This window comes from Sander vitreus, chromosome 5 (assembly GCF_031162955.1).
Source record: "Sander vitreus isolate 19-12246 chromosome 5, sanVit1, whole genome shotgun sequence".
NCBI classification, from domain to species: Eukaryota; Metazoa; Chordata; class Actinopteri; order Perciformes; family Percidae; genus Sander; species Sander vitreus.
The window spans coordinates 17,981,630-18,008,616 of NC_135859.1; the positions used below are offsets into that span (position 1 = coordinate 17,981,630).

General features: G+C 39.2%; 3 protein-coding genes across 5 annotated transcripts in view; all 3 read left to right on the forward strand.

The window, feature by feature from the left end:
* The first annotated feature begins 967 nt into the window (after positions 1-967).
* On the forward strand, positions 968-1,927 carry foxb2 (forkhead box B2). Its single transcript, XM_078249734.1, has one exon. It carries the CDS (start codon positions 968-970, stop codon positions 1,925-1,927), a length of 960 nt encoding a protein of 319 aa, XP_078105860.1.
* Positions 1,928-14,096: 12,169 nt separating this feature from the next.
* On the forward strand, positions 14,097-15,371 carry LOC144517561 (C2 calcium-dependent domain-containing protein 4C). The gene has a single exon (XM_078249645.1). The coding sequence runs from the start codon at positions 14,097-14,099 to the stop codon at positions 15,369-15,371; it is 1,275 nt and encodes a 424-aa protein (XP_078105771.1).
* Positions 15,372-18,458: 3,087 nt separating this feature from the next.
* vps13a (vacuolar protein sorting 13 homolog A) overlaps positions 18,459-26,987 on the forward strand; it is a 47,238-nt gene continuing 38,709 nt past the window's right edge. For all 3 annotated transcript variants that reach the window (XM_078250826.1, XM_078250827.1, XM_078250829.1), the window contains exons 1-14: positions 18,459-18,625; positions 19,336-19,379; positions 19,476-19,518; positions 19,607-19,702; positions 20,161-20,262; positions 20,452-20,561; positions 20,771-20,830; positions 20,992-21,051; positions 21,386-21,466; positions 21,962-22,019; positions 22,471-22,598; positions 22,794-22,900; positions 23,044-23,215; positions 25,060-25,122. In XM_078250826.1, the coding sequence (XP_078106952.1) occupies positions 18,526-18,625; positions 19,336-19,379; positions 19,476-19,518; positions 19,607-19,702; positions 20,161-20,262; positions 20,452-20,561; positions 20,771-20,830; positions 20,992-21,051; positions 21,386-21,466; positions 21,962-22,019; positions 22,471-22,598; positions 22,794-22,900; positions 23,044-23,215; positions 25,060-25,122 (1,224 nt within the window). In that variant the 5' untranslated portion in view covers positions 18,459-18,525. The remainder of the gene's footprint in view (positions 18,626-19,335; positions 19,380-19,475; positions 19,519-19,606; positions 19,703-20,160; positions 20,263-20,451; positions 20,562-20,770; positions 20,831-20,991; positions 21,052-21,385; positions 21,467-21,961; positions 22,020-22,470; positions 22,599-22,793; positions 22,901-23,043; positions 23,216-25,059; positions 25,123-26,987) is intronic.

Here is a 26,987-nt window from a genome sequence, read left to right on the forward strand (position 1 = left end):
AAATGTTTATGACATAGCCACCTCTATATGCAAATTAATGGAGCCCAACATGTAGCATGTTCCATTCAAACTGATTGACTGTTTTTTTTTACCAGAGAGGTCAAAGGTCAGGGTTAGTTACAGCTACAGAGGAGATGTCATGGTCAGTTGTTAGCTACTTGCTGAAAGATATTGAGAAGAGTGGTCCCTTTAAACACAGTGGCTTAGTGCTTAAAATCAGTCAATCTGGCAGGATGCTTTGATTGGCAAACACGAAATAAACGTGTGTCTTGAAACGCACCCACCCCTAATTTGTATTCATTTATTTATACCCATATCGCTCTCTTTCTCTCTCTCTCTCTCTCTCTCTCTCTCTCTCTCTCTCTCTCTCTCGCACGCACACACACACACACACACACACACACACACACACACACACACACACAGCCCTCTGCTCTCCCCTGACGTGTCCCCTAAGTGTCTGGATAACAGATAATAGAGCCAGCGACCTGCGGGGGTCTTACAAAAACGGCACTCGGCGAGTGGGAGCATCGCACAAGAGGAGAGGAGCACACACCACACACAGACAGCGAACAGACAGTGAGCTGGCCCGCACATCCTTCAACCGCCGCGGAAACCGGAGGAAACTGAAAGAACCTCTTAACTTTTACGCACAGACTGACTTTTACGCACAACGCCAAGAACATAAATAGACAGAGAAAAGTCTTCAGAAGAAACTTTCTTGAGATGCAGGAGCCTCTCACGGATCTTACCTGACAGCAGCGGGCCTTTAGGCTACACTGTATTAATCGATACAACGAAAATTGACCAGCTTCTAATCTAATGGCTCAGAACTTTGGAACAGATCCTTCAGATGGAGACTGATATGAAAACTGTGAAATTAGCTCCTTAAATGATATCATTTTAAATATAACTTTAAAGGCTGTTTTATTTAACAATTCATCCTTCTACTAAACAGTAACCAGTCATGCCTCGTCCTGGGAAGAACTCTTACAGCGACCAGAAGCCCCCATATTCCTACATATCACTGACAGCGATGGCTATCCAGAACTCATCCGAAAAGATGCTGCCTCTGAGTGACATTTATAAGTTCATCATGGACCGCTTTCCATATTATCGAGAGAATACCCAACGGTGGCAGAATTCCCTGAGACATAACCTCTCCTTTAACGACTGCTTCATCAAGATCCCTCGGCGGCCTGATCAGCCCGGAAAAGGCAGCTTCTGGGCGCTGCACCCGGACTGCGGTGACATGTTTGAGAACGGCAGCTTCCTGAGGAGAAGGAAGCGCTTCAAGGTGCTGCGCGCTGAGCATATGGCCTGCAAGAGCTCCCCGATGATGCATTATTTTCACCATCACCACCACCACCCGGGCAGCAAGCTGGGCACAGCATCCGGCCCCCATGACCATGCAGCCGGCCCGGCAAGCACAATGAGTCGGCTCCCTCACTTTCAGGGTTACGGGGGCATTACTTGCGCACAGTCTGGCGGGTTTAAACACCCATTCGCGATCGAGAACATTATAGGACGGGACTACAAGGGTGTGATGGCCAGCGGGCTCCCCCTCACCTCGGTCATGCACCACCTGGGTTACCCGGTGCCCCCGCAGCTCAGCAGCGTGGTCAACTCCATGTGGCCGCACGTCGGGATGCTGTCGGAGTCCATGGGTAGCGTGCACGTACCCCCATCATCCGAGTACGCGCCCTTCAGCGTGTCAACAAAGGGCCTGTACCACAATGCCAACGGGCAAACCCTGCCCGCCGTTCCCGTGCCAATAAAACCCACCCCATCCCTGGGTCCCGTGCCCAGTCTGACGGGGCTGCAGTCCGGACCGGCCCAGCTCTGCTCACCGGTCTCAGTGATGGAGAAAAGCGATCTGCTGGAAGGGAAAGGCAACCCTCTACACCCGGCTCTCCTGCTGTCCTAACCGGGTAAATTGCGGGTCATTTTTGAAAAGTAACGCAAACAAGAAACGCATTGTTATTCAGCAGCATCATCGTTTAAGTTAAGTGCAGCTGTAGGAGAGTTGTAAAAATAAGGTTAACATTGTGCTGTGTAATGAGTTTTTCATTAGACCCATGTTGATTGAAATCATAATTTATTTGCACAATTTGTGAGGGCATTTGCCACATACTGGAATGTGGCACTGATAAATACAATCAGAAAAGTAGATATGCTGAACCCAAAGAAAGCTTTGATTTAGGAGACAACCAGTCTAAAATTCTTTCCAAATGTAAACTAACAACTCTGTTTATATTTTTGCTCTTATTCTATTTGTTCCATTTTAATCTATGGCAGGCCTTTCGGCTAAAGACGAATAGGCCTTCATGCTTTTTTAATTAGGCCTGTTGCACTTTTTTTGTGTGTTACTTAGCAGTGAATTGAAAATGTTATGCTTGTATTATAACACTATTTATCTGAGAATATTCATAAAGAACTTAAAACCGAATCTTCTTTGGTGTTGTAGTTATTTAAATACTCGTTTTGATTAAACGTTTTTCGTGGATCACTGTTTGCACACCACAATTGAAGCAAAACTGAGATACATTTCATTAAACTCTGGCATTCCTTTATATTAAATTACAGTGAGATTAGGTTAATGTGATGCAAAAAAAACCCACACCATTTCAAGTGCATTAATTTAAGATTTATTTAAGATTAAGATTGACTTACATTTTCCTGATTTCCTGAGTTTGTGTTAATATTTGCTTCTAAACACACAATTAATAAATATTGTATAGTGTTCATATCACTGTCTACAAGAAGAAATAATAACAGCACAGGTTACTGTATATATTGCCACAAGTTGCTCCCTCAAATGTGTAATTGATGACTACGTTTATTTATTCTATGCCAGCAGTTTTCAGATGCAACAGATCCTCATTTTTAATATTAAATTAATATCCCCTTTCTTTTTAATTTACACTATATTTTGGCTGTAACTGTATATGGGACATACAGTTATAATGATAAGAATAAAACCTGTGATGATGCAGTAATTTGGCCATTTTTACTGAGTCAAAACATAATGACATAAAAGTCCCTTGAGCTTTTATGACTCTGGGCTCACCCGAAAAGAGTCAAGAACCCCTCTTGAACAATTAACTCGGATTGATCACAGGGGAAGTGTATTTTAAATAATATAAACAATTTAGCAGGAGGATCATTGAATGTTCATCATTTTAACATGAAACATGAGTCCCCCAAATACAAGAGATGCATCTGAAGAAAAAAAAAGATCTAAAAAAAACTGTGAAAAACAAACTTAGCCTGAGCCAAACTTTAAATGTTTAGGTTGAAGTCAAGCTATCATCTTCCATAATTCATCACTATGTGTACACATTCATGACAGTGAGGGCATCATGACATGAATCACATCTGCAATGGGTATATGTGCTGATGCACGTGGTGTGTATGATCTTCATAAGATGGATATGAGCAGCCGACAATCTGGGCTGCAGCTTCACAACTTCAAAAGCAGACAGGGCGATTGGATCAAGTTTTGCTCTTTTGTTTGCTCTGTTTAAATGTAGCTTTGAAGCTTCTCCTCTCCAGCAGCACAAAGCGCCAGGTTTAGCCCACTGAAAATGACTTATATTCAACCTCCTGTCCCCTGTTTAGCATCCCAAAGGCTCCCAAAGCCGACACTATTGTCACACCAGCCTCTGAACAAATAATTGAGATGCACCAGTGGAGAAGAGGCGTGGGAGTGAAGAATTAATACCTATTTTGGCATCATTGCTAACGAGCAGAATATATATAATAGTGATTACCCATATCTTCTTCTCCCTCACCCTATCATCTTCTTATTTTATCCTGTTTTCTTTATCTTCCCCAATTTATTTTTGCTGGCTCTCTAGTTTTTCTCTATTGCACCTACATGTATGTAGATCTCCAAAGTTTATATCTTCTCATCTATCACTTTCTCTTATCCCCGTACACACATTTCCGCACACTGCAGGGTGTCTGTGATTCCTAGTTAAAGGGAACTGAAATTTCAGTGGAATGACAAAAGTGTCTATGTGAAAAGTGTGTGCCTTTGCCTGTAGGTGTGTGCGTGTGTTGCTTTAATTCCCTGATCAGCAGGCCTCAATGTCTTTAATAGCCCTCACTGCATTAGTGTATAATTAAATGCCACTAATTAAGACACAATAAGAGGAGTAATAATGCAGCCATTATTACCCTCCATGATCCTCTGTCCTCACAACACTGCAGTTAGATGCCTCTGGAATCATAATATCACATGAGGTCTCCTAATGTGCACATGTGTTTATGCACAGGCTAATAGGAGGTATATGTGCAGTTTATTTTTATATAAGGGTATAGACACTGTGCTGGTTTTGTCAAAGCAGTTAACAGCATATGTTAAATTATTTTCAGTACAAGTCTCTGGAGCAAGTTGGAAAATAGAGAGATGCTCTTATTTTTGTAGGCATGTTGGTAAGCAGGCTCCATTACCATGTTAGATCTAATCCTGTATCTGGTTTCTGGTGTGTCAATATCAACATTTTGCTGGTTGAGCTGAACTTGGACGTTGTTTGTTGCATTACCCAGGCATGCACATTCCGAACAACCTTTTGAGTTTTTTTTTTTTTTTTTAACAAAACATATCCAACTCAAAGGTAATCATTAGGTATTATTGATTAATAATTTCACAAACAAAACCACATTTATTTCTTTACTCAGAACAAATAAGCAAACTCACTAAAACTTCTCTTCACTATGTAAAGCAAAGGGCGGCTGCGGCTCAGTTGGTAGAGCAGTCCTCTACAATTCGGAAGGTCAGTGGTTCAATCCCTGGCCCATGTCAAAGTCTCCTTGGGCAAGACCCCCCAAATTGCCATCAGTATGTGAATGCTTATCTCATGAGCAGGTGTATGGCAGCCTCAGCAGTGTATGAATGTGTGTGTGGGTGAATGGTTCCTGTACCAAGCACTTTGAGTAGTCGCTAAGAATAGAAAAGCACTATATTAAAAATGTAGTCCATTTGAGATTTTAAAAAGCGATCAGTATCTTGGATGCACCAATTTTTGCACATATGAATTTGAATCATGAGCTGAATGTCATCAAACTGATGTGAAGCATCTTAGAGTAATTACAGTAAATCAATGTAAAAATGACAAGGGTTGTTTCAGTGTTGTGTCTCACTCCAAAATTAAAACCACGGAAAACTGCTAGTCTTCTGTGTTGGATAGATGCAATTGCATTGTCAGTTTTCTATGTATTTAACTGATTTATTCTTAAAACAATGATGAGGTTTTAACTTAAAATAACATGGACTAATTAGAAAATATAGAAAAAAAGAATCCAGTTTTCTATTAGATGATTTGCTGGTGACTCTTCTCTAAAAATATTAAACTTGAAGATTCAAGACTTTTCTTTTTAAATCTGAACATCAAAACAGCAGCTTATATTAGAATGAATTGTTATAACACAATGCACCCAAACGCCAAGTCAGAAGTGAAGGCAATTTAAAATGACGTGGTTACTTAATACTTTTCATGCATGCATGTATACAAGCACTATACAAATATTCCTAAATAACAGTGAAAACATTGATGACTTATGACAAGGACAATGTTCAATAACTTAGTGGTGTGTGCACCAGCCTGTAATATTAGTTTGCGTTTGTAAGTAAGTTGAAATACAAATACAAATTTAAGTTGGCTTTGTTTTTCCTAACAAGCTGACTCTACTCATGCATCTAGAACAACAACAACCCTATAGGTTTAGAAGGGCTGACAGTGATACGGTGATATTTTGTTGAACAACACAAATATATTATTACACCATTTAACAGACAGTTAGCAATGATAAAAGTGTATTCACATTAATATGAAAAAAAGGTTAACTGTTAATTATGTGAAATATAAGCTTAAAATGAATAATAAGAGTCTTATGAATGAATAAAACATTTGGGTCAGAGGTGTTTGACTGTCAGCCCTCAGAAACAAAACGTTACAGTCTTGAATAGGTGATGATACATTAGTGGTAATTACCCACACTTCATAGGGGTTAGGGTGGCAAATTCTACATGCGTTTTTCTTAATGACCAGCAAGAGCAGGCCATCATAATGAGCAGCTTAATTTATTGATCTGATCTGTTGTCTTACTAACTCCAGCACACTGGCATACATACACATTCACACACACGAACAACCTTAAATATTATTCTTTGTTTCAGACCACAGTCTTTTATTCAATGTATTGGTAACGTCAGTTATACAACCTAACTTTGTTTTAATTTCTTTAAATCTATTATTGCTGTAGGGATTCCTTGTTCAGTGGAGCCATTTAACCATTTAAACAGTACATAGAGGCATAAAACTTAAATTACAGCAACTATTAACTTTGTTGAGAACAGAAATCTTTATTAAATGACCTTCAAAAAGCCATCATTATTAAAAGATAAAAATGCATCCAATTGTTTCATTATTTGCAGAATCAAAATACAGTGAAGGGAGTACATTAAAAAAATAGCTCTCACTACTGGAAATTGGTTTAGGCTTACTCACTTTTCTAACCACCACCATGAGAAATGAAAACAAAAAAGGGGGGGTGGAAAAAAGCAGAATGAGAAAGTAAAGAGTGTGACAAAGAAAAATAATACAAATTAGGCAAGAAGAGAAAGAAAGAAAGAAAAGTGTGTGTGAGAGATGTACAGCTATACAAGGTCAAGAGGTCTTCATACCCTCTTACAGAACTAATGAAACTGTAATATTCTTAAGAGGTTTCTTTTTGTCACAGATTACAGGATGACTGCTGACCTCCTAATGCAGTCTGACGAGATTTGTACATGAGGACCTTGAAACAGAAAGACAGACAATTAAGAGAGACAATTAACCAAATTACATAAATTGACTTGAATTGAATTTAAAGAGACAGTGACAATAAATACAATATGACATGGTGTTGAAATTGTTCTCAGTCCAGCAATTCACATTTTATGGACTGGCTGTCTAATTTTGTTGTAATCTGACGAGAAAACGGCAACCTCCATACCCAGTGAAAGTCACTGTTTCTCGGCTACTGGACTACTGGGACTCGGGGCTCCGCGGAGCTGGCTGGCTGCCAGCTGCCGGCATACTAGAGTATATTTAGTTTGAATTTCGTCACGCCACTTATAGAACATATACCCCAAGGTCTTATAAAGCTAACAATGGTGTCCGATTTCAATTTAATGCATTTTTGTGAACATTAGGGATTTCGTTAGCTGCTACTGTCCCTTCAATCCTATGGGTAAAGATCGCGGCTAGTTAGCTTCACTTTCAGCATAATTAAAGTATATTTACAGTTTGAATTTTGTCACGCCACTTAAATAACATCTACCCCAAGGTCTTATAAAGCTAACTATGGTGTCCGATTTCAATTTAATGCATTTTTGTGAACATTAGGGATTTCATTAGCTGCTACTGTCCCTTCAATCCTATGGGTAAAGATCGCGGCTAGCTGCAGGCCCTGGAGCTCCATCAGGGCCTCAGCATTTTAGTTCAGTAACCCAGATACGGTGACTTTGCGCGGGTATGGAGCGCCGCGGGCTTCCCTTCGTGACGGAGATCCAGCTAGCTCACAGCGAGCCGGAGTCTATGAAGTAGGACACGCCGGGCGGCGAGGCAGCACCGGCCGCTGTCACGCAGACTGCTGAGCTCCTGCTGAACTGCGACACACAGTCGGACAAAATTTGCAATTAGCCATCAATTTTCGTAAAACGGCCCATATTTGACCTCTACATAGTTGATTTCTCGCATAAAAAAAAGTCTCAGAAGTGAATTTAGTAATTAAATAGCGGACCTCTGGAGATCTGCATGACCTAGCTAGATTCAGAAGACTAAGCTGACCTCAGGTCAGTGGTGTAGCCTATGCAAATGTTGGGGCGTGACAAAGACTAGGAGTTGGGATGCTTACGTCAACTTCCAGCTTTGTTGAGATTCGCCCGTTTTCAGCGGCAGTTTCAAAATGTGAGATTTGCAGAGGATAGGGGTATCAATGGGATTTTGAGCTTCTATGTATGTCCTATTTACCCACCGAACTGTCGTTATTCAACTATGACAAGGTAAAATCGGTTTTGCATTCTACAGGAAATTGTAAGGTTATTAAAAACAATGTTTTGCATTTTGAAATGTTACTCTTAACTTTGTCACTCTTTGTCTGTGATTAATACTCAATCTTGCACATCATTTAATAACGTTTGCATTAACAAATACCACATTTAGTTTTATCCACAGTTTAAAGGGCCAGTGTGTAATGTGTTTAGTTGTTCATTATCAAAATCTGTGTTGCCCGTTCACAAACTTGTCCTTTTTCATGAATATTTACCACCACCATCAATTCTCAATTCTCAATTCTCAATTCATCAAGTATTCCTTTTGGCTTGAAATTTTACATTTGCATTCGCATGAACTGGGGTATACGCTCCATATTCATGCGCCATCTTAAAATACGTTAGCCGGTAAGGGACATACAGGACATACTGCTCCGCCTTTCGTGTTTTCACTGTCACATGATAAACTGACAGGAGCTGCTAATGGGTATCGTAGCTTCCCAGCCCCGGCAAGTTTGAAGAAGGAAACATGGAGCACCACACGTATTCAAAATCCAAATTTCAGGAACAGGAGTGTTCTTCTTCGCCCAGAAAAAGAAAAAGGATATTGAAAAGATCAAGAGAGCAGCTTTTTGAAGCATGAAGGCTACCGTAGCTGTAATACGTACTTTGAACTGCGTGGTGTGAGAGAGTTGATTGCGATATATGATCTCAACGCTAGATGGGAGAAATTCCTACACATTGGACCTTTAATGAAGACACCTACAGTATGTTTAATTTAAAGACCTGTAGTCTGCCACACTCTGAATATTAAAGGTCCAACCCACTTCCCAGAAATGGGAGCTGTCATTGATCGGCTAGTGAGAGCTTTTTCTTGCTCACAACACTGGAAATTATGGCTTCTAACATTATTTACTTTCCTAAATATCTACTCTACCATGTGCAAAAACACCATGTGCTTAAGTACCAATAGTGTTTGTCCACTTACTGTAATAGTACGTGGTACAGTTGTGGTGCCTGTGAACTTATTTTAAGAGTATATGTGATTCAGTGTAAGCAGGCAGCCGGCATACGGTTACATCTGCTCTTATCTTGGTAATGGTCACCTTGCCATATTCACTGCCGTGGTTAATAGTGGGACGAGGGGTCATCTGGGACGTGTCGACAGGAGTCAGCATTAGCCAATGAAAAGGCCATCTGCGGGGGATTAGCATATTGGCATCAGGCCTGGAGACAGAGAGAAGTTGTCAGGGGAGAGTCCAGACGACAGGTCACTCTGGACCACTGCACATTACTGTACAGTAACTCTTCTTCTCTGTTTTTTCTCCATAATGTACTCCATTCTCTTTCTCTGATTACACTTTCACTTTGTTTCTCTCACTCTCTCTCACCTCTGTTGGGTTAAAGTGCACTGACCTGATCCTCTCAGCCATATGAGATGTGAATGTGTCTGTTTTGTTTTTGTTTGTTTTGTTACACTCTTTTCCCCTCTTCTCCAAAAACAGTTTCCCCTCTCCCCTTACCTTCCTTCCCCCTATTCTCTCTTGCACTCTCCCTCCTCTCTCTGTCTCTCTCTTTGTCCTTAATAATTAGACAATGATTCACTGATCTGGGGTCAAATTTAATCGCCCCCCTCTGGCTAAAGTGTATTGTCTCTGCACCGTCCTCAAAGTAAGGTCTTCTGATGAAGCTCATATCATCTTCGATCTGCCATTTTTCTTTATTGGCCCAAATTATTGCACCTTATTAGTCATTACTACATTTTATTATCTATTCAAAACAGGTCAATAGTTCAGCCATTCTGGCCTCCTTCCCAATGTGTCTCCTCTCCGACTTCCCTACTTTCTCACTTTCTCTTCGGAGTACAGGCAAAGAAGTTCTCTGGCAAAAAAACTTCAGCAATTTTTATAAGAGGTTAAGTGCTTTGCTGTAGACCATAGATGTAGACTCATTTGACTCCTCAATAATAATGATTAAAGTGAAATGGAAATTAACAAAGTGTGTCATCAGCTTTTACCCTGCTCAGAGTTTGTACTTGGAATATTAAATCTCATTTCACAATGTCAAAACATAATAATTGGCAGTGTTACAGAGAAAACCTTATAACAAAGGTTTGGCTTACGAACTGCCTTGGATCTAGGCAGGACCTGTTTGGTTACATGAAGGTACAGAGTGAAAAAGTGTGCAAAATGTAATCAGACTTTTTCTCCTACAGCCCCTGTCAAACTGCTTAACCATTGATTGTTCTGACACATTTCTGTGAGCCTATGTGTAATCTAGGGATTTAAAAACTTGCTTTTTTATTGTAATTGATTTTGATCAATTTTATTTATGCGCCCAAACATTTGAAACAATCTATAATACTTGGTTTTAATACTTGAAATTATGTATGAAAGAGTTACATGTTTGTTTAGAGTTTGTTAATGTTGTAGCATTACAAATACAGGTCTCAAATTACTACTGTCATTTTTTACCCTGTATATTGTTCAGTTTCATCTTTTTGTCCGTCAGTATTGCAGATAGTAATAATAGTAAGTAATAATAGTAGAAAATAAATATTTTCTTTGACGAGGCACGTTAAAAAATATGATCTTGCGCGTGACACAAAGTTGATTTGTTTCAGTTTAGTTGTGTATGCTTTTTCTTGTCTGTTTTGGCTACTTATTCACAAGAGTTTGTTCCACATAATCTCTGTATGGGTTTAAGGAGGCTTTCATCATACTAATTTCTAAAAATGACACTTACTTAATTGTACTGTTTATGTATACCATATCTTTGAAAGACATTCAAATGTTAATTTTACATGATGCATGATTATGTTATTGTGCTTTTATTATTGAAGGTATGGTTTCACAATATGGATATAAGGTTTAGCTCATCAACTTGCAAACAGATTATTGAATAAATCAGTAGGAGTTTCAAATGGCAAAATGACAATTCAGCAGCAGATTGCAAACATGAAACTGATTAATCATTTAAATTGAAGCTAAAGATAACCACATAATCAATAAAGACTTTTGGACAAGTCATGGAGAAGTACAGCTTTGCTGCTTGTATGTGAGTAGCATAAAAGGGAAATTGTTTAGAGTGTACAGGGCCAATTCGGTGCATCGAAAACATATCAAAATCTTTCTGTTTGCACTGGTTTCTTTAATGTTGTATTTTGTACAATACCCTCTTTAATATTCTATTCATAATTCATTTGATGTCACTTGTTTCCTAAATACTGTTTTTGTGTGTTTTTTCTTCTTCTTATTTTTTCTAAAATAAGTCTTTAGAAAAGAACATACCGCACACTGCTTTTGTTCAGCATTAACATTCATTGATATTACTATTTAGTTTTGGTCCCTCTGGATCTTCGTCAAGAGTGTTTTGTTATGTTTCTAAAATAAAAACAACCTCAAAGACATTAAGCTACGCCATTTCTGTGTGAGTGTATGAAGTGGTGATTGATGGTGGAATTGGATGTGATGCAACGGGCACTAACTGAAATCTTGCCTAAGACACCAAATTGGTCAGGGCCTGAGAGTGTAGTTCTATGAGAGGGTTTTAAATTACCGAGCACTTCACACAGATTGACTCAACTTTAGCTAATATTGAACCAGTATATTGTTTTTCAAAAGTTGGGTATTGAATTAACATGGTTCAATAAAAGATAGAGATTATTGTGAAGAAGAAACCCCTTCTGAGGTTCTGAGTTTGAGTTCTACAAAAGTCTTCATAATTAACCCTAAAGTAAAAATACAAAGGGTATATTCCATAAAAGCTTCAAAGCATTTTGGGTGACTAGTTAACATATTTTTCTACCCAATGAATTAACTAAATGAAGCCCACCAAATAAAAAATTATGAATTTTTTATTTTTTTTTAAATGTAGAGCTCTGGAAGAAAAAGGTTCAACACTGAAGCACTTTACAGCGGTAGAAGATTTGGCAACAATGCACAATTCTTTCGTTAGTGTTAATTGCAGTGTGACAGCCGTTAAAGGCAAAGGTCCTCCTTTGACTCCTAATCATTTATCTCTCCATTACATAGAGCACTCTAGGTTTTTATTGGTGTAATAAAGTTGCTCTTCACTACCACAAAAAGCCTCCTGACTCCTCCAGAACATAGTCATCATCTTCATATTCATTCTCTGTTACACACACACACACACACACACACACACACACACACACACACACACACACACACACACACACACACACACACACACACACACACACACTGCATGCAAACAGGCAGGCACACAGGCAAATATGTTGCTACTCACTTACTTACTGTTTAATTATATCAATAAGAGGAGAGGATCATTTTAGTGCATGCAAACAAATTTCACTAACCCTTCGATTTCCATTCCATTTCTTTTGTAATATTTTGTATAGATGTTATAATGTTCAAAATGTATACTCAAATATCAAGTATATATCCCACTGATGTTTTAACTGAGACAAAGGTTGCCTGAAAAGTAAATGTAATCCCTGTATGCCCTCTTGTGGCTGAATAACTCTTAACATTGTTCACAGAGCCTTCCAGTTTAGCAAACAGGCCTCGTCTGTGTATGGAGATAACATGAAATATATTCAGTTTCTTCACATGGTGAGGTTTAGAAAAATCATACTAACATGCGTTAGGTGTTCTTAGATTAGATTAGAACATTTTCCAGAGAGGCATGAAGAATGAAGAGTCTATAAAAACAGAATAATCTAGACTAGATAAAATAGATGTGGTACTAATTATTAGAAACACACTATCACAATTCAATTCCATTCAAAATTTGGACATTAACCAAGGTGAAAAAAAAGTCATATCATGGTAGAGAGGCTGCAGTAAACAAGATAATTATGTGTTATTCATTCACTGTCACAAGTTTATTAAAAATCAGTAAGGGCAGTCAAACTAATATATGCTGTATGTTACGTAAACCTACAATTCTGGCACAATGTACTGTGTGGTCACCTTTCCTTCTGTTGAGTGTAGAGGAGCCATGTCTGAATGCACACGTACATTTGTTGTGTAATAAAAAAAGACATTTGTTAAAGTAAATATAAACAGTATTGGTCTCATTGCTATGACGTTCTTTTCCTTTCAAGGATCAACGCAAAATTACTAAGATTCAGTAGTGATGTGTTGCCTCGTACACATCAGGTCATTTATGCGTCTGGACCTGTTTAAAGGTCAGTAGGTCTTTGAGGTGGTGGGTGCTCTCTGTAGGCCTGGGGCGCTTCTCTCTTTGAATAGCCTTTGAACAAGAGGTCAGCTTTCTCAAAAGCAGATTGTACTTACCACATTATGACCACAACAATATACACGACATGTCAATGTGTTATGTGTTACTGAATTTAATGAGTAGAGTACTGGGTCATACATAATCTAATAGTAATATATGTTTTAAATATTTGACCTCAGATACCAAAATGTATTTGTAGTGTAGCCTCAAAATGTTTTAATTGTATTTCAAATTTGTATGCTGCATGTTTAAGGGGAATTTACAGCATCACACATAATGCTTTGTGACTATGGCTTCCTTTATTTACATTACAATATGCATGTTTTAGTGTTAATGTAAATTGCATCAACTGAAAAGCTGACATAACACATCATTGGATCATTACATACTAAATGCACACTGATGCACCTGATTCTGATTGCCATCCACCCAGTTTCCGAAAGACACTCCGCAACTACTGTGTGTTGTGGTGTGTATGTTTGTGGACAGCCTGTTTTCTGACGCAGGCAGGTGCAACAGACCAATGATGCAGAGCCTCGCACTCACCTTTAAAATCTGTCATTGTAATAACCGTCACACTCATACAGATCTTTCTTCGGAGGTGGACACATCGAGACCTCAGCAGGTGAGAAGAAAATATTTGTCATTTCACCATTTGGAATAAACTTTGACTTTGTCTTTTTCTACTTCTGAAAAGTATGTTCTGTTTCATGCATGGTTTGTTTGATTTACCTAAATTATTATTTTTTTTATTCTTGTTGTCAAAGGAAAAAAAGTTTGGATTCTATAAAGACTTCACATCCTATTAAATCATCAGAAAATAACTATGTGGGTCTTTGGGAAGATTAGGGAGAGCATGGAGAGCATTCCTCTAGAGCTGAGTCGTTACATGGGGAAGAGTGAGGAGGATATCGTTCTGTCTTCTAAGGCCAGTCTTTCTCACAATCTGCACATCAACATCCTCACCCCAGACACGATCCCAGAGTTCTGCCTGCCCCCCAGGCTTTGCAAAAGAAGCCCGCTGCTGGAAGCTAAGACAATGGCCCCTTACCTAGACCACCAGAACCAGATGCCCGAGAACAGCACTTCTTCAAACACTACACATGTAAAGACGAAGGATGTGAAGACGAAGAATAGTGATGCATCAATGGCTTGGAAGGCTACAAAGAAACCTTTGCCATTCTCTGCAGAGGGGTATGGTCTGGCTGGGATATATGAGAGCCTCAACACTCGAAGGAAAGAGTCTTTGTTCCACTCAGTGGGCCCCGTTTACATGTATGATAGAAGCTTTACTGCAGCACCCAAGCTGGCAAAAGTTACAAACCTGCCAAACAAAACTTTCACTTCACTATCAGGGTTTCTCCCTCTGTTTTCATCCAAGAACCTATCAAAGACAGGAAGCACTGGAAGTGAAACACCTTCTTCCAGTGACTCATCTCCCCTCAGTTCCTCTTATAGTGCTAAATCCTCCCTCTACTTCCCATCAGGCAATGGCCGTCTTAAAGGATCAATCTCCTGTCCATCGTTAATTGACAGCAGGGAGGACAGAGGGAGGTGGAAGAGAGGGCTTTTAAGTTTAACAAACTCGCCCAGTAGCCCTCCAAGCTTAGAGGGAAGCTCACTTACGTTAGCCCCACCTGTCCTGTTCCCCTTGGATGTTCTGCAGTGCCAGGAGAGACTTCAGCATGAGCAAGTCCTCCCTTTGCAAGGCCGTGGTAAAGTGCGCCTCTTCGCTGAGCACATCACCTTCTCCACCAACACGTTCTCATCCCTTTCCACAGTTAGAGTCCGTGTGGTGTCTGTAGAAGGCCCATGGGATGATACTGACCGACGAACCCTGAACTGTGCAGTGAATCTGTGCCTGACCCCGGGGAAGCTGCAGCAACAGGAGAGCTCCACCATCAGGAACTGTCGCAGCCCTGTGTTTAATGAAGATTTCTTCTTTACAGAGCTCAGGAGAGAGGATCTGCAGGAACTGCAGCTCTGTTTAAAAGTGGTGGATAAACCTGCAGCTGGAACATTGAGGAGAGGGACAGTGATTGGAGTAATCACCAAACCACTGTCTCAGTTACTCCCTCTTAAAAAAACAGTAGAGGAATAACTCATTTTGTGTAATTTGGTGGCAAAACAGCACATGATATGTGATAAATATAACAATATTTGGGAAAGACAAAGGTTAAAGAGAGGGACATAATAAATAATATAGTTTGTACCAGCATTTTGCAGCTGCTATGTAAAAAACTAATCCCAGATGGTATAGCCTAAGCTAAGCAAAAAGAAACCAGTAGCATATGTCAATATGTACACATGCAGTATGCAATTATAGGTACTAAAAATGTAATTGTATTTTTGCAATCCAACCACCAACCAAACTGCAGTGTGATTTGTAGCATGTTTATGTTCGTTATGTTCTCAGACAAAACCATACAGACGATAACAGTTTGGGATCTGCAAGTTAAAATAGAGATATCTGGGTTATTGTCTACCTTCTGTAAAGCACCTTTTAAGTAGGCCTACTGATTTGAAAAGTGCTTCAAAGACAGTTTACTTACATTACTTACTTTACTATTTACTCTTATGTTTTGTTTTCCTTTTAATTTAATGGCTTATTATTTTTATGTGCATTATTTTATGAAAACTTGTTAATAAGAACCGAAATAAATTACTACTAGATTTCAGTCACTGATGAGACCAGAAGAATGTCTTTACATAAAAAGGTGAAAAAAAAGAAATGTCATTCAATTTAACAGCTTTCATAACAATGGTTTGGACCATCAATTTGGTGTCAAGGTACGGTTTGGTTTCATTAATGAAATAAATAAAATGTATAAAAATAAATGTTTTGAATGTGCCGTTAAGGTATTTTGCCAATACCTTTAGCCTACATAAAAAGCCTGCATAAAAATGGCCACTTACTATCTTAAATGATATGAACTATAATTATAGTACAATATGTGTATCTACAGTGGGTAGGAAAGTATTCAGACCCCTTTACATTTTTCACTCTGTTTCATTGCAGCCATTTGCTAAAATCAAAAAAGTTCATTTTATTTCTCATTAACGTACACTCAGCACCCCATCTTGACAGAAAAAAACAGAAATGTAGAAATTTTTGCAAATTTATTAAAAAAGAAAAACTGAAATATCACATGGTCATAAGTATTCAGACCCTTTGCTCAGTATTGAGTAGAAGCACCCTTTTGAGCTAGTACAGCCATGAGTCTTCTTGGGAGTGATGCAACAAGTTTTTCACACCTGGATTTGGGGATCCTCTGCCATTCTTCCTTGCAGATCCTCTCCAGTTCCGTCAGGTTGGATGGTGGTGCCGGGTGGTGGACAGCCATTTCAGGTCTCTCAGAGATACTCCAATTGGGTTTAGGTCAGGGCTCTGGCTGGGCCAGTCAAGAATAGTCACAGAGTTGTTCGAAGCCACTCCTTTGTTATTTTAGCTGTGCCAGCATTCATCTTTCCTTCAATTGCAGCAATTGTCGTCCTGTCCTGCAGCTGAAGTCCCCATAACATGATGCTGCTACCACCATGTTTCACTGTTGGGATTGTATTGGGCAGGTGATGAGCAGTGCCTGGTTTTCTCACACATACGGCAAATTCATGTAGTTCAATCTTGGTCTCATCAGACCAGAGAATCTTATTTCTCATAGTCTAGGAGTCATCATGTATTTTTGGCAAACTCTATGCGAATTTCATATGTCTTGCACTGAGAGAGAGCTTCCGTCGGGCCCACTCTGCCATAAAGCCCGACTGGTGGAGGGCTGCAGTGATAGTTGACTTTAGTAGAACTTCCACTCCCATCTCCCTACCATTTCTGGAGCTCAGCCACAGTGATATTTGGGTTCTTCTTTACCTCTCACCAGGCTCTTCTCCCCTGATTGCTCAGTTTGGCTGGATGACCAGGTCTAGGAAAGTTCTGAGTCGTCCCAGAAGCTTCTTCCATTAAGGATTATAAGAGGCGCATGCTCTTAGGAACCTGAGTGCTGCAGAAATTCTTTTGTAACCTTGGCCGGATCTGTGCCCTTTATAGAATTCTGTCTCTGAGCTCCTTAGGCAGTTCCTTGACCTCCTTGATTCTCATTTGCGCTGACATGCACTGTGAGCTGGAGTCTTATATAGACAGGTGTGTGCCTTTCTAATCAAGTCAATCAGTTTAGCAACTAAACACAGCAGGACTCCAATGAGAATTTTAGCCATCTCAAGGAGGATCAGAAGAAATGGACAGCATGCAGGTTAAATATAGTCACAGCAAAGTATGAATGCCTTGACCATGTGATATTTCAGTTTTTCTTTTTTAATAAATTTGCAAAAATTTCTACATTTCTGTTTTTTTCTGTCAAGATGGGGTGCTGAGTGTACATTAATGAGAAATAAAATGAACGTTTTTGATTTTAGCAAATGGCTGCAATGAAACAGAGTGACAAATTTAAAGGGGTCTGAATACTTTCGTACCCACTGTACTTACCCTCAGTTCCCTTCTTTCCCCCTCTATTTTTAAATGAACTTTATTAAGAATGGCACAAATTCAGACATCATAGATTTCACACCTAACGTCAAAAAGACAGATGACAGGCTAAAAATAAACAATATGGAGATGAAGAAAAAGTTAAAGTTAAAAAAAAAAAAAAAAACTATGCTGAACAACTACAAAAAAATAGACCGATTTAAAAAAAATATATATACCAGATAGATCGCCAAATAATTGGTTATAATGATGTACGGTGGATAGATGGATGTACCCCGTTATTATTATACTTCCATGGACGTACCTCTTTCCCCCTCTTGACTTTTTTTTTTTTTATTGACAAAATGCAGTATACAGAGAATCAGGTAAACAGTAATAGCACATATAGCTACATCAAGTGTACAAACTTATGAAGATATATAAAAACCATACGAAGTAATACAAACGATGAAATAACAGATTCATTACATAGAAAAAAATAAAAAGAGGTACATGTAAACATAAATTTACAATTAGTCAGAGGTTTCAAGAAAAAGAAAGCTCTTCAGTTTCCTCAATTTTAATACTTTTTTTGTTATTCAACAATCTAGCTTAAGTGACTATGAGAAAAGGTACCCTCGATCTTGCTTCTTGCCGCAGTGGGTGAAGTACGACATGACGTCAAAGCACTGCCCACCGCAGGACGTCCTAATCTGACGTTGAGGTTGAGGCAAACAGAGGCAGACGAGTCCTCAGAACGTAAACATGGTGACAGGTGTCGTTAGATGAGAGAAACGCCAAAATGGTCTTCGAAAGCTTGGTGGTAGATGTCCTCAACCGATTTTTAGGGGACTACGTTGTCAACCTTGACAGCTCACAGCTAAAGCTTGGCATATGGGGAGGTAACTAAACTTGTGTTTATCATTTTAGTGGACTGACTAACGCTAGCTCGCCAAGCTAGCTAGCTAATGCTAACAGACATTACCAGTCGTGTTAGAGAGCCGCCTTCAGCTTTTAGTGTCAGTTTATCTAGTTCAACGTAAGCTGTCCAGTGTGAGCAAGATAGTGCAGCCCAATACTAGTTTATGGATAGACCAGTCAGTTAATTTCTGACTGCTACAATTACCTTATGTTAACGTGCCTTATTTGCTACTGCAAGGCTGTTTGCTTAGTGCATTCATGCGAGTTTCAAAGAAGCGAGGAGTTTGAGGTCACACCCTTTCACACAGCCAGGTCAAACTAGTTCCTTTCACAAACATAACCAGAAAGTCATAGCTCTGTACACTATTCGGGCAAATGAGATGGTTAGCTAGAATAGAGTTTTCAGAGCCACTGCTAAACGTGTACCAATTTGTAGCAACTAGCTAGTTAACTAACGTTAGCTAAACCACAGAGTGAATCCCCTCGTGTTACCAAACCTGTCATGAAAGGCGTTAATGCTATATGTTTTCCGTTGTCTGAGTGTTATATTAAATCAATTGACTAAGACCAAATACCTCCTTTGTAGATTTGACTGTTTCTGTGAGCCTTATAACACAATACTAAGTAATGTGTTTGGCCTATCAGAATGGACATAGAAACAATCAGTAAACAAATACTCTTGTGATCACAGGGGATGCTGTTCTTACAAATCTTGAAATAAAGGAAAATGCCTTGGTAAGTTGCAAATAAATGCATAAGTTAGTAAGCTCATTCCATTTTGGCATTCATGATGGATTTGTGTTACAATAATGTACTGTTCTTTTGTTGCAGAGTCAACTTGACATTCCTTTTAAAGTGAGAGCCGGCCATATAGGTGAGATTGTACAGTAGTTACTGTCCCTATCTGCCACTTTCCCTTTGGTACAAAAGAAGATATTCTCTCTTTGTGTTTCTGTTAATAGGACGGCTGGAGCTAAAGATACCATGGAAAAACCTCTACACCCAGTCAGTAGAGGCGACACTGGATGGCGTCTATCTGCTCATAGTCCCCACAGCAAGTATGATCGTCATCTATGTCCAGCTAAATACCTTAAAAAAAGTTTTAAGGACTTATCATATAGCGTATACGCTTAATTCCCACCATTTCAGTAGACACATACATTGCCTGAAGGACATCAACCTGCTGCATGTCAATGTTAAGATGATGAGGCTATTTACATGGTCACATTTAAAAAAATAAAAAACACATTCTACTATCTTTGCATTTGAATGACTTGTATTGTAGTGAAAAATCCCAAAGCATGCATTTAAAATAGCAGTAATATCAAGTTCAGTTGAATGAATAACCCTTAAGATTAGCAGACACAACAAAGTGTAGCACAACAGTATTCAGACAAAGAAGGTCTCTCACTTATTAATGACCCTAAAGTACTTGTAAAGTTAACCTGATGCATATTTAATTAGTTTCAGAGATGTGCAGACAAATAGTATTTTTTGTTGACCCCATTCTTTCCAGGTATAAAGTATGATGCAGAAAAGGAGGAGAAGCAGCTACAGGAGGCTCGTCAGAGGGAGTTACAGCGGATAGAGGAGACAAAGCTAAAGGCTGCCGAGCAAGGTCAGGGTTCAGCTTTGATTTTAAGGTGTGTGTGTGTGTGTGTGTGTGTGTGTGTGTGTGTCCCTTTGTCATCAGGTGGCAATAGAAATCTGAAATTTTTGTTCTTAAAGTAAAGATTTAGGAATGCTGCAGGACCAAATCAGGTCTTTTTTTTCTCTTTTATTTATCATATTTGTTTATGTTTGACAGAGAACCCTGATCTGGAAAAACAGGACACTTTTGTGGAGAAGCTTGTTACTCAGGTCATCAAAAACCTGCAGGTCAAGATCTCTAACATCCATGTACGCTATGAAGATAATGTGAGTATTCAAACTGATTTACCTTATGTACTGTATGTACAGCATGACTCAAATGTGTGTTTGTAAAGTGAGCAGTAAGGGATAAACGCAGGGAGCAAGAGGTGATTGCATTTTTAGATCCGCCAATAATGACAGCATGGATCACGCAGAGTAAATAAAGTCTTAGCCAGTCCTTATTCAGGCTTATTTTTCTCGTTTGTTTTCCACAGGTCACTAATCCAAACTGTCCTTTGTCATTTGGAGTGTCACTTAAAAACCTCAGTCTTCAGGTAATGTGTTGTAATGTCCCTCCTGTCAGCTTATATCCTATATTACATTCAGCATTTAAGGTGTTCTTAATTATGAATAATACATCACACATAATTATATGTCCAATTTTAAAGTAATCTCATGAAGGCCCCCGTATCTCACTGCTTGTTTGGCCTTACAGACATCTGATAAGAACTGGAATCCCAGACTTTTGGACGAAAATTCCAGGCTTTTCTTCAAGGTAAGAAATTCAACCACTTAATCTATACTTTATAACCAATACGTTTATATTTTATATGAAATATTAACTGTATCCTGTTTGACACTGCACGCTTTTTTGTCATTTTGTCATTGCATTTGATTAATTCATCTCTTTAAGTAAACTGAAACTGAAACCTTTTGGAAAAGTGTTTGGCAATTTGAACCAGTTGGTTCGGTTTGTCAGCAGTTGCCTCAGGAACCAATTCTTTTTTCTCATAACTAAATTTTAGATAGCATTGTACATCGTCTTCTGTTTTGTCCTCATGGTAAGCATCGGCACTATTTTAATTGCTTTGTGTTTTCTTTCTTCTCAGTTGGTTAAACTAGACAGCTTGTTTGCCTACTGGAATGTCAACTCGTTGCTCTTCTCCAATCACAGTGCAGACGAGGCCTTGGTGAGTCTCCCTTTTATTTTACTGTGTTGTCCCTTGTCTCCACCAGCTTAGATATAGTCAAGCCATTGTCTGTCTTATTCTGCTTTATTGAGGCTCAACACAACCTCATTATTGTGGGCTCACAGAACACAACTTTATCAGGATTTCGCCCTCAACAGTTTCAAAGTAACATAGTCACAATATGAAAGGCCTTTTTCTCAAATCCTTTTAAGGCCTTTGTCATTAAATGATCTCCGTTGAATACTGGAACAAGGCTTCTGCACATTTTTCTGAGATCAATGCTGATTTTATTACCCATTTATTTCATCAACAACGGCTCTTTCTAGTATAAGCCCAATGGGTAGAATGTTTATAAATGTGGGGTTGTGATGGTTTACATCATGTTGTTAAAGCAGTAACAAAAAGAAATTAAAATTTTTAAGAGGTTAAGGAACTATTGAGTAAAGAAAGCGGGTAAAATGTAAATGACTCTCCTCTCCCTTTGTGTTTTTGTAGCAATGTCTCCAGAGAAGCGTGGATACCAAAAACTCTCTTTCTGTCAGCCATGACTTCAGTGAGTGTCTCACTGTCATCCTTCATTCACAGTTTTATACTGTTATCTAATATGCTCACTATAAGACCCATCTAAAGCTACCTGTTACTTGACATGCATGAATCATTAATGTGTGAATTTGCACTTGGAATATAATGTTTTGCAATGGCACAGCTGTGCCTGAAAGAAATTTGTGAATTACATAGCTTGATGCACCATCATCACCAACACATTTGAACAGATTTTCAGTACATGTCAGCAGATTTTAGTTTTGAGGCACGAGCTCAAAGATTTCTGAAGGGTTAACTTTGCTACACAAAACCATATTCACAATTTTCATATCCCACCAAAATACAGGTCCATTTTGCCCATACAAACATTAATCCACGTACTACAACACCAACGTTTATAAAAACATCATTAAGATTAACAATTTGCTTTAAATAATCCATTTGTTGTTGCTGGTCCACAGTTTTTCGTCCCATCTCAGCGGACGCTAAACTGCGGATGAATCCCAGGTCAGATGTGGACTTCTCCTCTCCCAAAGTGGACCTAATGGTCAATCTCAGTGAGGTGGCCATTGAACTCAACAGACCACAGGTGTGTGTGTGTGTGTGTGTGTGTGTGTGTGAGCCTGGTTAAAACCAAGTTTTTTTTTTTTTGGAGAAACAGGTTAAAGACAAATGGTGAGAGAAAACTAATTCAAAATTGTTAAAAAGGTTGTTAAATGATGATAACTGCATTTCTGTCAGTACTCTTTGCTAATGTGTAATTGCTTCCTTCCTCTCTTTCCAGTACATTAGCATCCTGGAGCTGCTGGGCTCAATAGATTTGATGTCGCGGAATCTGCCGTACAGGAAGTACAGACCTATGGTCCACGTTCACAAGAATGCCCGCATATGGTCAGAAAACACTTTTACTATTTGACTTTGATTTTTGAATGCCAAATGACCATATGAAGGGACATTTTTACCACCCCTGTATGTACCAATACTTAATATTGATTGTAAAGTTGACTGTATGCTTCTCTCTTCCTAACTTGCAGGTGGAGGTACGTGATCACAGGCATCCTGGAGGTGGATGTGAAGCCTCGTCTCCAAATGTGGTCATGGCAACACATTCGTAGTCACCGGAAAATGGTAAAACGCTACCGAGACCTCTACAAGACCAAAATCACCAGCAAGAAACCCAGCGAGGAGCTGCTCAAGGCACTAGAGGTGGGACAGGGCTGAATTGAGCACAAGGAGGGGAAGGATATGTCTAGTTTTCCACTTTTACCTCTTAGATCATATTTGAACCACTGACACCTTCATATGATGTTATTAGAAGGGGTAAACACTATATGTTAAATGTCACCAAGTTCTGGATACATTTTAAGCCTTTGATTATTAGAAGAAATGACCCTTCATCCAACTTCTTTTCCTATATTATGATGCATTGATTTCAAATAGATACAATTATTACATTGCTTCCCCATAGCAATTTTATTTAGAATTCTGTTGTTAAAGGAGAATTCCGGTCGATTTCAACACGTAGCTCTGTTGTTTGTAAATTTGGAGTGCTGTCAGTAGCGAGAAAAACGAAAACAATCGGTGTTGCCTACACCGTGTTATCCTCCTGCTACAGTTAGCACCCAGGAAGCTGAAACCGGGCAAGTTTTAAACGTGCTTTTAGCCTCTTAACATGTTCGAAATGTCATTACAAGTGCCTACCCATGTGAAGTGATTCCTTCCGAGTGAACACAGTGAATCTGACTGCAGTAGATGTGAAAGAAATGCATAAAAATTGTGTTAATTCAGCTCTGTTTAGTTCCGGTGTTGAGACGGCAAGACGAGTGGTTAGGCACCGTCTACAAAGTACAACACCAAAAAGAGATACAAAAATGTTTATTAATTTAATGATTAAATAAGGTAGTCTCCAAACTTAAATTATAACTCGTCTCCTGCTAGTTGTACTACAGCACTTTTAAAAATAAGCATTTTCCTATTTTTGAAAATATTTTTGTATCTCTTTTTGGTGTTGTAGTTTGTAGACAGTCCCTGAGCACTCGTCTTGCCGGCTCAACACTGGAGAGACGGTGTTGTCTCTGTAGTATGAGTGACTCATGAGTTAATTTGAAGAGTCGGGTGAAAGATCCGAGTGAGTCACAACTCAAACAGGTGTAGTGCTCAGTCAGTGTGTGCATGCAGTGTGAGAGGGGGAGTGGCCAGCGGCAAAAGCCAACGTGTGCTTCTTTTACCGATATATATTTAATGATATCTTTTGCATTTCTAATCCAAACAATGTCAAACTTGGCACTGCACTTACTTGTGCCCGTAGCAAGACACCTGTCAAGTTTGACATCCATCGGACTAACGGTTCGAGAGATATGCGCATAACACCCACACAGACAGACAGACGTTCCTGCAATTTATAGATAGATTGAAATCAGGATTTGTGAGTGCAGGAGCCAAATTATGTAGAAGAAGAAGGGAAAGGAAGGTTAATAACATTCCCCCCTATTTACTTTCTTCCAGCCATCACATCTCAGCCAAGCTGTCCTTAATATTATTGTTGTTTGACTATAAGTGTTTTTATTGTGGCTTTGAGTTCTGGACATTTGTGGCCAACTATTGCGTCACTAAATGCATTTCTGGTGGGACGTTCAGACCTGCTGTTTCCGCTTAATTGTACACTGGCAAATACCGATTTGACCACAGTGACCATAATTCATTGCCTATATTACATGTAAATGTAATATAATATGCAAGAAGTTAATAACAACGATAATTCATTTTCAATATCCTTTCAGTGATGCTTTGCTCTAGCCATAATACGCCACTTGTTCAACGTGTTCAACCGTATAAAAGGATTGATTGAAGTGCATTTGAGATTGATTATGTACCTCTGAGAAATACAACATTAAATCTAAATGTATTTTCCTCTGTCTCTACTCTGCTCTGTAAGCATCAACTTTTCCAGATTTGATTAATAATGGACATTTAGTAATTGAGGCAGTCCTGCATGGGGTAGCAAGAAGCCGCTAAAAGTTCTAATCAGCTTGTCTTGTATCTATTTTCAGAAGCCTGAGAAGACCTTGGACATTTTTAACATCACATTGGCCAGACAGCAGGCTGAGGTGGAGGTAAGCTCTGTCTCACCTACTTTATAGTGGGCATCTTCACTTTGTATACTTACTATGTACTGTGTCTGTAGCATTAAATCGTAATGACTGCAGCATTTTAGCTCACAAATTCTGTGCTCAACTGTTAATGTCCTTTTAATCCTTATTTCGCCATTATTCTACTTTTCACCGACAAAGAAAAAACGAGTTAATACTTTTCCATTCACGCCAATGGATTTAAGAAAAATTCCGTTTCAGAAATGTCTGTATTTCCACCAACATACCACATTTGACCGAAGTGATACAAGACCATAGGCAGCGTCAGCCGATTTTGCCGGGGCTACAGCCCTGAATGTTTTATGAATAGCCCCGGATCTCTTACTTTCTTTCTTTCTTTTTCTTTTTTTTTTTACAAAAATAAGTAGCCTATAATTGAATAAAAAAGTCCCAGAATGGCACATGCAAGTTAAGAAGAAAAGAAAACCATGTAGAACTCATGGTAGAATTGTAACTTTGTCCAGTTTATTTTTCTGAGGCGAATAGAACGGGCAGATACGTGCGGGGTCCGACCATGCTGTATTTGTTGCTATCACCTAGCAACCGTCTCTACGCGAGGAAAGCTCTGTGAAAGGTTTAATTTTCGGAGGAATCGTAGCCAAATCAGTCTAATACATTGATGCCATTAACACAAAGTTTAGGAGCGCAATGCTAATGATTTAGTTTGAAGTTCCTGTGACGTGACGTTTCCAGTCCATGGTTCAGACTAAAACACACGGAGCTCTGAAGCAGACCTGCGCGTCGCTTAGTGTCCACTCTCTCTGTAAAAAGCTGCGCAGCTTCAGGTTTATGGATGCGCTCTGCTCAACATGCTGCGGCAGATGTGACTCATTTCTGCTTCGTGTATTTCTGCAGTAGTTTCGGTTTTCCACCTCCGATGTAGAGCAGCGTACAGCCACTTCCCTAAACTTTGTCTCATTCAGAGACCCAAACGGGGCTCTGTGTCTGTCAGACGGTCTGAGATCTACCGTATCAGCAGAGCAATCACGTAATGCACAGCAGGCTATGGTGCAGGTAGATTATTTTCTGAAATATAGTGACTTTATTCTTGTAATAGCCTATTATAACTTTATTTTCCTCAAAGTATCACGACTCCTCCAAATCTCAGAGAACACAGATGGGATGAGTTATATTTTGAATGTGCACAAAGTTTTGGACATGAGCAGAAATCTTGCTCAAACATCTGAAATATTACAGTCCAGGGGTTTATTAATACATTAAAATGAATAATGTATCATTGAGGTGAATAATTGGCATATGCACATTTTCCCCAACAAAAGACGCAAAAGAGGAGTGTGTGCTGACTCAGATTTTAGAAAAGTCGCTCTAGAGGAGAATAAATAGTTGAAAGCAATACAGAATGCCTGAGAGCCTTATTGCAATATTTTCCATTATGTTTTTATATTTGGATTGTAATCTATGTTTCCCTTTTACATAAAGATATTTCCAGCATATTGATTCAGAAAAATGTATAAATAGGTGCATAAAAATTCACAAGAATGCAGGAAATGAAGTGTTTAATGCTCTGGGGGAGGACTCCCAGACCCCCCCCCCCCCATCATAGTCACCACAGGAAACAAAACCTTGGCCTTTGGGTTGGCTGGCCAGTTATGATTAGGCCAAATGTTGGCGCCATCTAAATTACATCTACAAACTGGCCAGCTGAAATGAACATACACTGGCTATTAACAAGCTGCGCAAGCCAATCGTTTTGCACTGCATTCAGTTTATTTAAATGGGTCTGGGCTAAGCCCCGAACCTCCTTGAATCCTAGAAACGCCCCTGTACAAGACTAAGCACAAAACAAACCGTGGTAACAGTTATCAGCA